Source organism: Rhinoderma darwinii, chromosome 1 (assembly GCF_050947455.1).
Source record: "Rhinoderma darwinii isolate aRhiDar2 chromosome 1, aRhiDar2.hap1, whole genome shotgun sequence".
In the NCBI taxonomy this organism is placed as follows: domain Eukaryota; kingdom Metazoa; phylum Chordata; class Amphibia; order Anura; family Rhinodermatidae; genus Rhinoderma; species Rhinoderma darwinii.
The window spans coordinates 39,712,503-39,725,087 of record NC_134687.1 but is presented as its reverse complement, the minus strand read 5'-3'; the positions used below and the strand labels follow the sequence as shown (position 1 = coordinate 39,725,087).

Sequence of the window (12,585 nt, the reverse complement as noted above, 5' to 3'; positions counted from 1 at the left end):
GGAGCTGTTTTCAAGCGAAAACAGCTCCTGATTTTCAGACGTTTTTGTAACAACTCGCGTTTTTCGAAGCGTATTTTACGGCCGTTATTGGAGCTATTTTTCAATGGAGTCAATGAAAAACAGCTCCAAAAACGTCCCAAGAAATGACCTGCACTTATTTTGACGCGACGTCATTTTACGCGACGTATTTTGACAACGACACGTAAAATTAAGCCTCGTGGGAAAAGAACACCGTAAATCCCTTTGCAAGCAATGGGCAGATGTTTGGAGGCGTAATGGTGCCGTTTTTTCAGGCGGAATTCGAGGTGTAAACGGCCCGAATTCCGTCTGAAACCACTGCGTGTGAACATACCCTAACACAGGAATGTCTCTCAGCAAATCTCAGGGTATGTTTACATGGCCTATTTTCAGCCGTTTTTCAGGCCGTAAACACCCGAAAAATCGGAAGCAGAACGTCTCCAAACATCTGCCCATTGATTGCAATGGGAAAAACTGCGTTCTGTTCCGACAGGCCATTTTTTTATGCGGCTGTACTGAAAAATGTCCGTGTAAAATAAACGCTGCAAAAAAGAAGTGCAGGTCACTTCTTGGAACGATGCTGTCTGACTATGAATACATATTTCCCAGGATATTAGAAAAGAACAGACAGGAAATACGCCGTCCTACTTACTTACTAACAATTTGTGGTAACCTAGGAGAAATTTGGTGCAATTCTGTGGCAAAAACCCACAGAACTTGCAGCTTTACCTGAGAATATCTGTACGTGAAGCTGCCTGGAAAATTGTAAGGTAAAGCCTGGGCAGCATTTCACCTAAGAGGAAGCCCTGCCCCAATCAGGACTGCACCTGAGCGGAAGCCCTGCCCCAATCAGGACTGCACCTGAGTGGAAGCCCTGCCCCAATCAGGACTGCACCTGAGCGGAAGCCCTGCCCCAATCAGGACTGCACCTGAGAGGAAGCCCCGTCCCAATCAGGACGGCACCTGAAAGGAAGCCCTGCCCCAAACAGAACGGCACCTGAAAGGAAGCCCTGCCCCAATCAGGACTGCACCTGAGAGGAAGCCCCGCCCCAATCAGGACGGCACCTGAAAGGAAGCCCTGCCCCAAACAGGACTGCACCTGAGAGGAAGCCCTGCCCCAATCAGGACTGCACCTGAAGGGAAGCCCCGCCCCAATCAGGACTGCGCCTGAGATGAAGCCCCGCCACAATCAACACTTCACCTGAGAGGAAGCCACGTCCCAATAAGGACTTCCCTTGGGAGGAAGCCACGTCCCAATAAGGACTTCCCTTGGGAGGAAGCCACGTCCCAATAAGGACTTCCCTTGGGAGGAAGCCACGTCCCAATAAGGACTTCCCTTGGGAGGAAGCCACATCCCAGTCTGGACTTCACTTAAGACTTTTCGTAAACATCCTGAAAAACGGCTGAAAAAACGGAAGCTGGACGCCTCCAACATCTGCCCATTGATTTCAATGGGAAAAACTGTGTTTCGTTCCGACTGGGCGTTTTTTTACACGGCCGTTTGAAAAACCGGCAGGTAAAAATACACCCCGTAAAAAGAAGTGCATGTCACTTCTTAAACCGTTTTTTGGTGTCGTTTTTCATTGTCTCAATAGAAAAATAGCTCCAAAAACGGCCACATAAAATGCATAAAAAAAAACTTGATGCATAAAAAACAGCTGAAAATCTGTATTTTACAGCCGTTTTTTGTTTAGCGTGTGAACATAGCCTTAGACCACAGAGCCATGTTTCTTTCCCCTGACAATTAAACGAAAGCACACCCAAATTCAGAATAAGGGTGCTCGTACATGGAGCGGTTTTACCGCAAATTGACACAGTTTTGCAATGCAATTTTCACCTGCTTAGCTTGTATATGTGAAGCACGTGGTCTCAATGTGCTTCACCTGTACAAGCCGCGCAGCAAAAAAACGTGGCAATTCTCACCTACTTGGTTCTTGGCCGCACGACGCACTACCACAGAACGCCAGCTGAGCGTACGGCCACCCTACGGCCTCATGCACGTGGGCATACTAATGATCTGTTCTGTACAGATCCGTAATAGGGTTCCCATAGAACTATATGGGCCAATACTGTACCTCTGTTTGCCTTTAAAATAACAGACACAGAAGTTTTTTTTACCACAAGAATTTGAATTTGCGAGAAAAACAAATGGTGCCACGCTACATCACATGCCATATAATGGACTGCTTCTCTAGGGGAGAATACAGTGCCAAATTATTCACCTGTTCCCATATTATTCATTCCTGATATCCGTTCCCAAGAAAGCTGGGCGACAACCAATATGGCGGCCATTACAGCTCTCACAGGAGTTGTTTGTCACCCAGCTTTACCAATCTCCTGAAAGTCAAACATAGCGATACATTCTAAAATCACTGAAGATTTGCCATTGGAGAAACTAAGACAGTCCGTGAAGGGCCTGTAATGGCGACCATATTGCTTATCACCCATCCGGATACATTGCTTGGAAGAAGAAGCCGACTTGATAGTTTATATTCACTGGTGATGGTGGAAATGCTTATAAAATACGTCGCAAAAACATAGGAGAAAAATATGGATATCGACAAGATGTGTATACACGACACCGATCCCTCCTGTATACAGTATACAGGTACTTATATCCGACTGACTGGCTCCTCCAGCATGTCATGCAGTCCTCTGCCCACCACACCCTCGGCTCAGTCTGCAATATTCCTTATCTACGCCGGACAGACATGGCAGCACCTCATCACACAAAATAATGTCCGGAATACTATAGATTGTATAATGAATTCTACACCAACACTACACACTGCATGCAGCTGCCCGGCTCTGCAAGCATCTAGCTCTAAAGCCATGTGAAGGGTTAAGGGTGGGTCCCTTCTCCTGCCAGCTGCTGGTAGTAAGGGCATATAGATGGCACACAGATGGCACATTATACAACAATCACATATAGATCTATAGAAATGCAACCTATCACAGCAATGTATATATGGATTATACCTAGTGCTAGGTGATCAGGGGAGGATTGCAGTGCAGGAGCAGCTGGCATATTATACCCTGCACATACAAGGCATCTCTCACACTGGCATACACAGGCTGGCATGGCACTTACAGGGAATGCTGCTGGGGTACACGGAGCAGGGGATATGATCCCTCCATTCACCATCCCGTCAGGAGGAGCTGTCACTGGACTTGGTGCTGCTGCTGCTGCAGTGCTGTCTGTGCTCTGTGCCGGGGAAGCAGCAGAGCATGCACCACGTGTTTCTCCATAGACGGCTGTCACAGCGCCATCTAGTGGCGCAATAGTAATATTACATCCTGGATTGTGGTTCATTGACAGCAGCGGTGTGCTCAAGGGACATGGTGCCAACTATAGTGCCAATGTTAGTGATGCCACAGCTACAGTGAAATTGACAATTTCTTGTGCAAATCTACACAAAAGATTGCTTCTGCAGAGACATGGGCATTGTTTACTGTCACAGCAAGACTGTAACTAAAGGGATTTTCCCATTTTATAATAAGATTAGGCCTTGCTTTGTCTCTTATGCCAACTTTAACCCTTTTTTTGCACAAATAAATGCGGACAGAACCTTTTTAACTTGACTTCATGGTTTGATAAATTGATGATGGTTCTGTAACAATTACTGTCACCAGGTTTGCGGGGAGTGAAGCGAGGTGTATTGTCCTTGGCTTCATCTGCGCAAAAGTTTTTTTTCTACCTAAGGCCCCTTTCACATGGCAGTATTTTGGTCAGTATGTAGCCGAGTCCTCCCGAAAATGACACAGACGTCTCGGTTGAACTAATTGTTTCTTTATTTTACAACGGCACACGCTTCATAAAGTGGAATTTAAACCAGGGTCAGGGATCTCAACTCGTCCGGAGTTTCCACCAAGTCGGGCAGCACCAAAGTGACTGCAGGGTCTGCAGCCTGTACCAACCATGCGGAAACAACACTCAGAAATTGACCTGCGGTGCATTTTTTTAATCCGCAGCATGTCAATTGTATTTGCGTAATCGCTGCTTTTGAAAAGTTTTTTTTTAATAAAACTGGAATTTCTGTTCCTATGTTAATCAAAATGCAGTTTCCCTTCTGAACAGAGAAGAAGAAATTATCAGCTGTTTGTTTTCAGCCCAGAAGGAAAAAAAGCTTTAGGCCGGTTCCCACGTAGCGTAAACGCGGCGGAATTTCCGCAACGGAATTGTGTTCGGAAATTGGAGCAACGTGGATGAGATTTAGAAAATCTCATGCGCATGCTGTAGGGAAAAACCGCAGCGTAAACGTTAATAAATTGACCTGTGGTGCATGTCAATTTATGCTGCGTTTTTGTTGATTTTCCGTTGCGGGTTTTTCCCATTGAATTCAATGGTGAAAACCCGCAACAGTAAGCCAAGTGTTGCGACTTTTGCGGCGTAATCGCAGTGACTACGCTGCAAAAATCGCAACTCCGGAAAAAAAATCATACTTACCCAAAATGCCGTGCTTTTTCCTGCATTCCGGCCTCCTAGGATGACGTTTCATCCAGTGTGCGTTTTCTTTTAATCCGCAGCTTGTCAATTTATGTTGCGTAATCGCTGCTTTTCTGTTGTGGGTTTTCTCCATTAAATTCAATGGGGAGATAAAACTCGCAACAAATAGCAGATGTTGCGGGTTTTTTTTGCAGTGGAAAAGCAGATGCCACATCAAAAAACACAACCTAGAAAAAAAATATCTTATACTTACCCAGAATTCTGTGTTTCTTCGTCCAGGCCGGCCTCATGGGATGACGTTTCATCTTAGGCGGGATTCACACGACCGGGTCGTTCCCGAGCCCGAGTGTCGGCCGGTAAAATCGGGCATTTTGCCCGGCCGGTTTGCATAAAGTTATGCATCCGTGCCGGGCCGGGCAGATCCGGACAGTGACATCAGCGGCAGCTCCTGAAGGGGAATCCCCATGGGGATTCCGCTTCAGGAGTTTCCCCTGATGTCACTGCCCAGATATGGACAGAGACATCAAGCGCTCTGTCCAGGAGCGGAATCCCCGAAAACACGGGGATTCCGCTCCTTCAAGGAGCTAAAGTGCGGCTAGCACATAGCAGAGCGGGGAGATACCTCCCCGCTCTGCTATAGTGGCGTCGCTGCAGTAGTAGCAGCCGCAGCAGCTGCTGCTACTACTACTAGCGGCGCCATCGAAGGTGTCGCCGAGCCAGGGTGCTTTTAACAAGCAGGGGAAGGGAGCCAGCGCAGCGCTCCCTTCCACCTGCTGTACACCCCGGCCCTGCAACACAGTGTACAGCGATGCCATTCGTCAGAATGGCATCAACTCCTCCTCCTCACATGCACTCTGCGCTGTGAGGAGGAGGAGATAGAGCGCAAGCACCGGGAAACCCGGCCATCACTCGGAACACATTCCGGTGATGGCCGTGTAATACCCGGCCCCATAGACTTCTATGGGAGCCGGGCGGCCGGGTGCCCGGGCAAAGATAGAGCATGTCCTATTTTTTGACGGCCGGATTTTCCGGCCGTCAAAAAATCGGTCGTGTGAATAGCCCCATTAGGGGTCTATCATTCCTAATGCAGCCGGGTGCCGGCCGATTTATGAATGGCCGGCACCCGGCCGGGAAACCCTGCCGTGTGAATGAGGCCTTATGTGACAGCTGCAGTCAATCACAGGCAGCAGCGGCCACGGTCCTGGAATGAAACGTCATCCCAGGTGGCCGGCCTGCAGGACGGCAGAAGGACGCTTTGCCATCGCTACGTAAGTATCAAACTAATTTTGTTCTTATGTGCAGTTTTCTGCAGCGGACATTGCAGACGAAAAGCTGCATTACAATTTGGTGTGGTTTTTCGGCCGGAATTCTCTGCCGCGCCCAGGGCAGATACGCTCTGTGCTTTTACGCAGCATATCCGCCCTGTGTGAACATACCCTAAGGGTATGTTCACACGATTAACAAAATACGTCTGAAAATACGGAGCTGTTTTCAAGGGAAAACAGCTCCTGATTTTCAAACGTTTTTTGAGCAACTCGCGGTTTTTGCAGCGTTTTTTACGGCTGTTTTTAGAGCTGTTTTCAATAGAGTCCATGAGAAAACGGCTCCAAAAACGTCCCAAGAAGTGTCCTGCACTTCTTTTGACGAGCCGTCATTTTACGCGGCGTATTTTGACAGCGACGCGTAAAATGACAGCTCGTCTGCACAGAACATCGTAAAACCCATTGCAAGCAATGGGCAGATGTTTGCCGACGTATTGGAGACGTTTTTTAAGACGTAATTCGAGGCGTAAAACACCTCCAATACGTCTGAAAATAGGTCATGTGAACCCAGCCTTAGGGTTGGAGAGGTTGCAGTTATACCTGGGCCCTTTTGTCAGCAGCACTATTAATGCATTGAGACTCAGGAGCTTCCAACTTTAAGACAGGGGTAAGACGGACACAAGCCTGAAATTTTTTGTGTCCTGGTGCTGTCGGAGCCTACTTAAATCCTTAACGCCGAAGGACGGATAGATCCGTCCTCAGCAGCTGCTAGTTCGCGCAGGAGGACTGATATATCCGTCCTGTGATGGCGCGGGTACTGAGACTGTACCCACGCGATCAGCGGCAGGAGCATGGCTGTTATACACAGCCTGGCTCCTGCTGCAACTGCCGGAATCGAAGCGCGCGCCGATTCCGGCAGTTTAACCCATTAAATGCCGCTGTCAATAGTGACAGCGGCATCTAATGTGTTTGACAGAGGGAGGGAGCTCCCTCTGTCACCCGATCGGCGCCCCCGCAAACAAATCGCGGGTCGCCGTCGGGTTTCCATGACAGCCGGGGGTCTAACAAAGACCCCCAGCTCTGTCTTCAGCATCTGCCTGTTAGGCGATGCCGGAGGCATGACCTAACAGGTTGCCTGTCAGTTTTACACTGACAGGCAATAATGCTTTGGTATACGAAGTATAGCAAAGCATTATATATGCGATCGGCACATCGCATAGTGAAGTCCCCTTGTGGGACTAAAAAAATAAATGTAAAACAGTTAAATAAAGTTTGTGAAAAAAATAAATAAATAATTACAGTCAAAGTCAAATAAAACTACTTTTTTGGCCCAAAAAGTGGTTTTATTTAGTAAAACGGTCAAAACAAATAACATATACACATATATGGTATCCCCGCGATCGTAACAACTTGACCAATAAAATGAACATATTAATTAAACCGCCGGATGAACGGCGTCCAAAGAAAACGCAAAAAACAACGTCAAAATTCTCTCTTTTCATCCATTCCCCCCATAAAAAATAAAATAAAAGTTCATCTATAAGTCCTATGTACCCCAAAATAGTACTAATGAAAACTACACATTGTCCCGCAAAAATCAAGCCCACGTACGACCACATCGACGGAAAAATAAAAACGTTACGGCTCATGGAATGCGGCGATGCAAAAACAAGTAATTTTTTTCTAAAAGGCTTTTTATTGTGCAAACGTAGGAAAAACATATAAAACCTATACATATTTGGTATCCCCGTAATAGTGCCGACCCATAGAATAAAGTTAACATGTTATTTACGCTGCATAGTAAACGGCGTAAATTTATAACGTGAAAATTAATGCTGGAATAGCTGCTTATTTTCAATTCTCTCCTAAAATAAAGTTAATAAAAGTTAATCAATATATTATAAGCATCTAAAAATGGTAGAATTACAAAATACAACTCGTCCCGCAAAAAACAAGCCCTTATACGGCGATGTAGATGGAATAAAAAAAGAGTTACGACTCTTGGAATGCGACCGTGAAAAAACAAAAAATAATCCTTGGTCTTTAACGTGCAAAATGGCCCGGTCATTAAGGGGTTAATGCAAGCTACACGTTTTAAATCAGGGGAGGTCTAAGAGTATTCTGGGCCCCCGGGTATTTACCAAATGCTATAGCCATTATATACTTGGTTTGGGTAATACGTTGCATTTGAGCCGAGCAGCACTTATCACTTGCATGTCTTTCCTTTTATTTCTCCGGAGCCTGCTCTTAAACTTTACAGACTATTGAAACTGTCAAAGATGCTATGAACTTCTTCTGACAACGGGCAATCGGGCACCGACCAGTCTGCTACTGGTTACTTACTGTTTACATTTGTGTTTGAGTTTAGAACCTGTATCGCAAATTCCGTCAGATTTGACGGGAGGAATAGTGCTGCATGCATTCTTCCCATCAAAGCAACAGACACCATGACAAAACTGCTGGTGATATATGTCGCTGGTGGTGTATGTCGCTGGTGGTGTCTGGTGTATTTCGCTGGTGGTAAATGTCGCTGGTGGTGTATGTCGCTGGTGGTGTATGTCGCTGGTGGTGTATGTCGCTGGTGGTGTCTGGTGTATTTCGCTGGTGGTGTATGTCGCTGGTGGTGTATGTCGCTGGTGGTGTATGTCGCTGGTGGTGTATGTCGCTGGTGGTGTATGTCGCTGGTGGTGAATGTCGCTGGTGGTGTATGTCGCTGGTGGTGTATGTCGCTGGTGGTGTATGTCGCTGGTGGTGTATGTCGCTGGTGGTGAATGTCGCTGGTGGTGTATGACGCTGGTGGTGTATGTCGCTGGTGGTGTATGTCGCTGGTGGTGTATGTCGCTGGTGGTGTATGTCGCTGGTGGTGAATGTCGCTGGTGGTGAATGTCGCTGGTGGTTAATGTCGCTGGTAGTGTATGTCTCTGGTGGTGTATGATGCTGGTGGTGTATGTCGCTGGTGGTGTATGATGCTGGTGGTGTATGACGCTGGTGGTGTATGTCGCTGGTGGTGTATGTCGCTGGTGGTGTATGTCGCTGGTGGTGTATGTCGCTGGTGGTGTATGTCGCTGGTGGTGTATGTCGCTGGTGGTGTATGTCGCTGGTGGTGTATGTCGCTGGTGGTGTATGTCGCTGGTGGTGTCTGGTGTATTTCGCTGGTGGTGTATGTCGCTGGTGGTGTATGTCGCTGGTGGTGTATGTCGCTGGTGGTGTATGTCGCTGGTGGTGAATGTCGCTGGTGGTGTATGTCTCTGGTGGTGTATGTCGCTGGTGGTGTATGTCGCTGGTGGTGTATGTCGCTGGTGGTGTATGACGCTGGTGGTGTATGTCGCTGGTGGTGTATGTCTCTGGTGGTGTATGTCGCTGGTGGTGTATGTCGCTGGTGGTGTATGTCGCTGGTGGTGTATGTCGCTGGTGGTGTATGTCGCTGGTGGTGTATGTCGCTGGTGGTGTATGTCGCTGGTGGTGTATGTCGCTGGTGGTGTATGTCGCTGGTGGTGTATGTCGCTGGTGGTGTATGTCGCTGGTGGTGTATGTCGCTGGTGGTGTATGTCGCTGGTGGTGTCTGGTGTATTTCGCTGGTGGTGTATGTCGCTGGTGGTGTATGTCGCTGGTGGTGTATGTCGCTGGTGGTGTATGTCGCTGGTGGTGAATGTCGCTGGTGGTGTATGTCTCTGGTGGTGTATGTCGCTGGTGGTGTATGTCGCTGGTGGTGTATGTCGCTGGTGGTGTATGACGCTGGTGGTGTATGTCGCTGGTGGTGTATGTCGCTGGTGGTGTATGTCGCTGGTGGTGTATGTCGCTGGTGGTGTATGTCGCTGGTGGTGTATGTCGCTGGTGGTGTATGTCGCTGGTGGTGTATGTCGCTGGTGGTGTATGTCGCTGGTGGTGTATGTCGCTGGTGGTGTATGTCACACAATGAATGCAGCACTGGGTTGTGGCTTCCGTTCCAAATGTAAGCCAAATCGCAGATGTGAACAGCACCTTATGGTAAGTTCAGACGTAGCAAATTTGTTGCAGAAATTTCTGCAACTGTCCTATTTATCTGAATGTGGCTTGCAGAAATCCACGCACATGCTGCAGAAACATCCTATTCAGATGAATGGAATAGATTTTGCAGATGCAGAAATTTTTACAACTAATTTGTTGTTTGTGAAAATACCCTCAGGTTATGTTCACACAGGGCGGATACTCTGTGTAAAAGTATGCAGCATATCAGTCCTGGAACCAGCACTCCATTCTAATGGAACACTTCAGGGGACTTTCAGTTCCCTGTTCTCAAGGCTGAAGAGCCCAGCTTTTGGACCCCCAGCGATCACACATGTATCCCCTGTGGATAGGGGATACATGTGTTTCGGGGGGTACCCCTTTAATGACTAATTAAATGTTTTTGATTTTGCCTCTCTGCCTTTCAATAGCCAAAACTTTTTTATTTTTTCATTGACGTGGCTGTATTAGGCCTTGTTTTATGTGGGAGAAAAAAAATAATTTCTTGCGTAGTTTAGAGGTACAAATATATTACTGTAACTAATAGTGTAATTACTTAAAGAGGCTCTGTCACCACATTATAATTGCCCTACATTATACATTATGTGATCGGCGCTGTAATGTAGATTACAGCAGTGTTTTTTATTTTTGACGGAGCTATGACCTATATTATCTTTATGCTAATGAGTTTCTTAATGAACAACTAGGCGTGTTTTACTTTTTGACCAAGTGGGCGTTGTGGAGAGAAGTGTATGACGCTGACCCTCAGTGACCAATCAGCGTCATGCACGTCTCCCCATTCATTTACACAGCACATAGTGATCTTACTAGATCACTATGTGCGGTCACATACACACACATTAACGTTACTCAAGTGTCCTGACAATGAATAGGCATCACCTCAAGCCAGGACGTGAGGTCTATTCAGAATCCTGACATTTCTGTAGCGTCTGTGTGAGATTTACAGCAAGGCAAGTGTAATCTCATTTTAAATGACAGTTTACAGCGTAAGCTCGCAAGATTACGCTTGCCTTGCTGTAAATCTCACACAAACGTTACCGAAGTGTCAGCATTCTGAATAGACATCACGTCCTGACTGAAGGTAATGTGTATTCACTGTCAGGACACTTGAGTAACGTTAAGGCCCCATGCCCACTTCAGTTTTTTCCTTCAGGGTGCTATCCGTTTTTGTCACTGATAGCACCCTGAACCCATTCATTTCAATGGGGCCATGCACACTTCAGTTTTTTTGATGGTCCATTAGTAATGATGGGGGTAGGGAAACGGACAAGTGAGCCCTAATCTACCCGCCACTCTGTCCCTGCCTACTTGCAACGACCCGCCCTAGGCGACGGGGTACAACTGGGCAGCGGTCCCTACGCTCAGTAAGTGAACGAGACAAACAGACAAGGGTAACAAAGCTAAGGGAAAAGGGGCAGTTGCCCACGGCAACACCGTGAGCAACAAGAGTGGTGAACGAGCCGAGTCAAACCAGGAGTGTACGAGGTACCAAACGCAGAGCAGGAGAGTAGTCAGTAAGCCAGGGTTAGTATGGAGCAGGATCAAATAGTCAGACGCTGTAGCTGGGCCAGGAAACCACACGAGAAGAATCACAAGCAAGGAGGAACAGGAAAGGCAGGTATAAATAGACAGAGGGCGGAAGCTAGCTCCGTCTGGCCAGGCTGCGATAGGCTCTCCCACTCCTAAGCCTGCCAGCCTGAGTGGTGGAAGCTGGAGTCAGTCTCAGAGACATAGACTCAGGTGCAGACTGATTGCCTATGGGCGTATCCACAGAAGTTGTGCCTGGCAGATCCTTTACAGTACCCCCCCCTTTTATGAGGGGCCACCGGACCCTTTCTAAGTGGACCTGGTTTATTGGGGAAACGGAGGTGGAACTTCCTGACCAATACCCCAGCGTGAACATCCCGGGCGGGTACCCAAGTCCTCTCCTCAGGCCCGTATCCTCTCCAATGGACCAGGTACTGGAGGGAGCCTTGGACCATCCTGCTGTCCATAATCTTGGCCACCTCGAATTCCACCCCCTCAGGGGTGAGAACGGGAACAGGAGGTTTCCTCGAGGGAGCCAAGGACGGGGAGCAGCGTTTAAGGAGGGAGGCATGAAACACGTCGTGTATTCGAAAAGATGGGGGCAGCTCCAGTCGGAAGGAGACAGGATTGAGGACTTCAATGACCTTATACGGCCCAATAAACCGGGGAGCAAACTTGTTGGATGGAACCCTAAGGCGCAAGTTCCTAGACGATAACCACACCAGATCCCCGACCATAAACAAGGGGTTAGCAGAACGTCTTCTATCAGCCTGAGTCTTTTGTACGCTCTGGGATGCCTCTAGGTTCTTCTGAACCTGGGCCCAGACCGTGCACAGTTCCCGATGAATGACCTCTACCTCGGGATTGTTGGAACTACCAGGTGAAACGGAGGAGACCGGACCCATATCTCCATGGATTTTATCACCGATTTGCCTCCATCTCAAGGTATGTCGGTGGTGTGGGTTGTAGTGGACCGCTTCAGTAAGATGTGCCACTTTGTGCCCCTCAAGAAACTACCCAATGCTAAGACGTTGGCTACCTTGCTTGTCAAACACATCCTGCGTCTCCATGGGGTCCCTGTCAATATTGTTTCGGACAGAGGGGTACAATTTGTTTCATTGTTTTGGAGAGCCTTCTGTAAAAAGTTGTGCCTGGCAGATCCTTTACACCGTTGCTCCGTTCCGATCCAAAGTAGAGCATGTCCTACTTTGGTCTGGGATTCCGTGACCATGAGGCCCATGCAAGTCAATGGGGCCGTCAAAAAAACTGAAGGCACACGGAAGGCATCCGTGTGCCGTCCGTGTGTGATGGAGCCATTGCCTAGCA

General features: G+C 47.8%; 1 protein-coding gene across 6 annotated transcripts in view; it reads right to left on the bottom strand.

Annotated features, from left to right (window-relative positions):
• The window catches only part of JAKMIP1 (janus kinase and microtubule interacting protein 1), a 148,217-nt gene extending 144,967 nt beyond the window's left edge, over positions 1-3,250 (bottom strand). For 5 of the 6 annotated variants that reach the window (XM_075857937.1, XM_075857919.1, XM_075857901.1 and 2 more), the window contains exon 1: positions 3,110-3,197. Coding sequence is in view for 1 of the 6 variants with exons in the window: in XM_075857945.1 (XP_075714060.1) it covers positions 3,110-3,163 (54 nt within the window). In the remaining 5 variants the exon portion in view is untranslated. Of the gene's footprint in view, positions 1-3,109 lie in introns of all 6 variants that reach the window. The other variant, XM_075857945.1, reaches the window with a different exon arrangement.
• Positions 3,251-12,585: the final 9,335 nt, after the last annotated feature.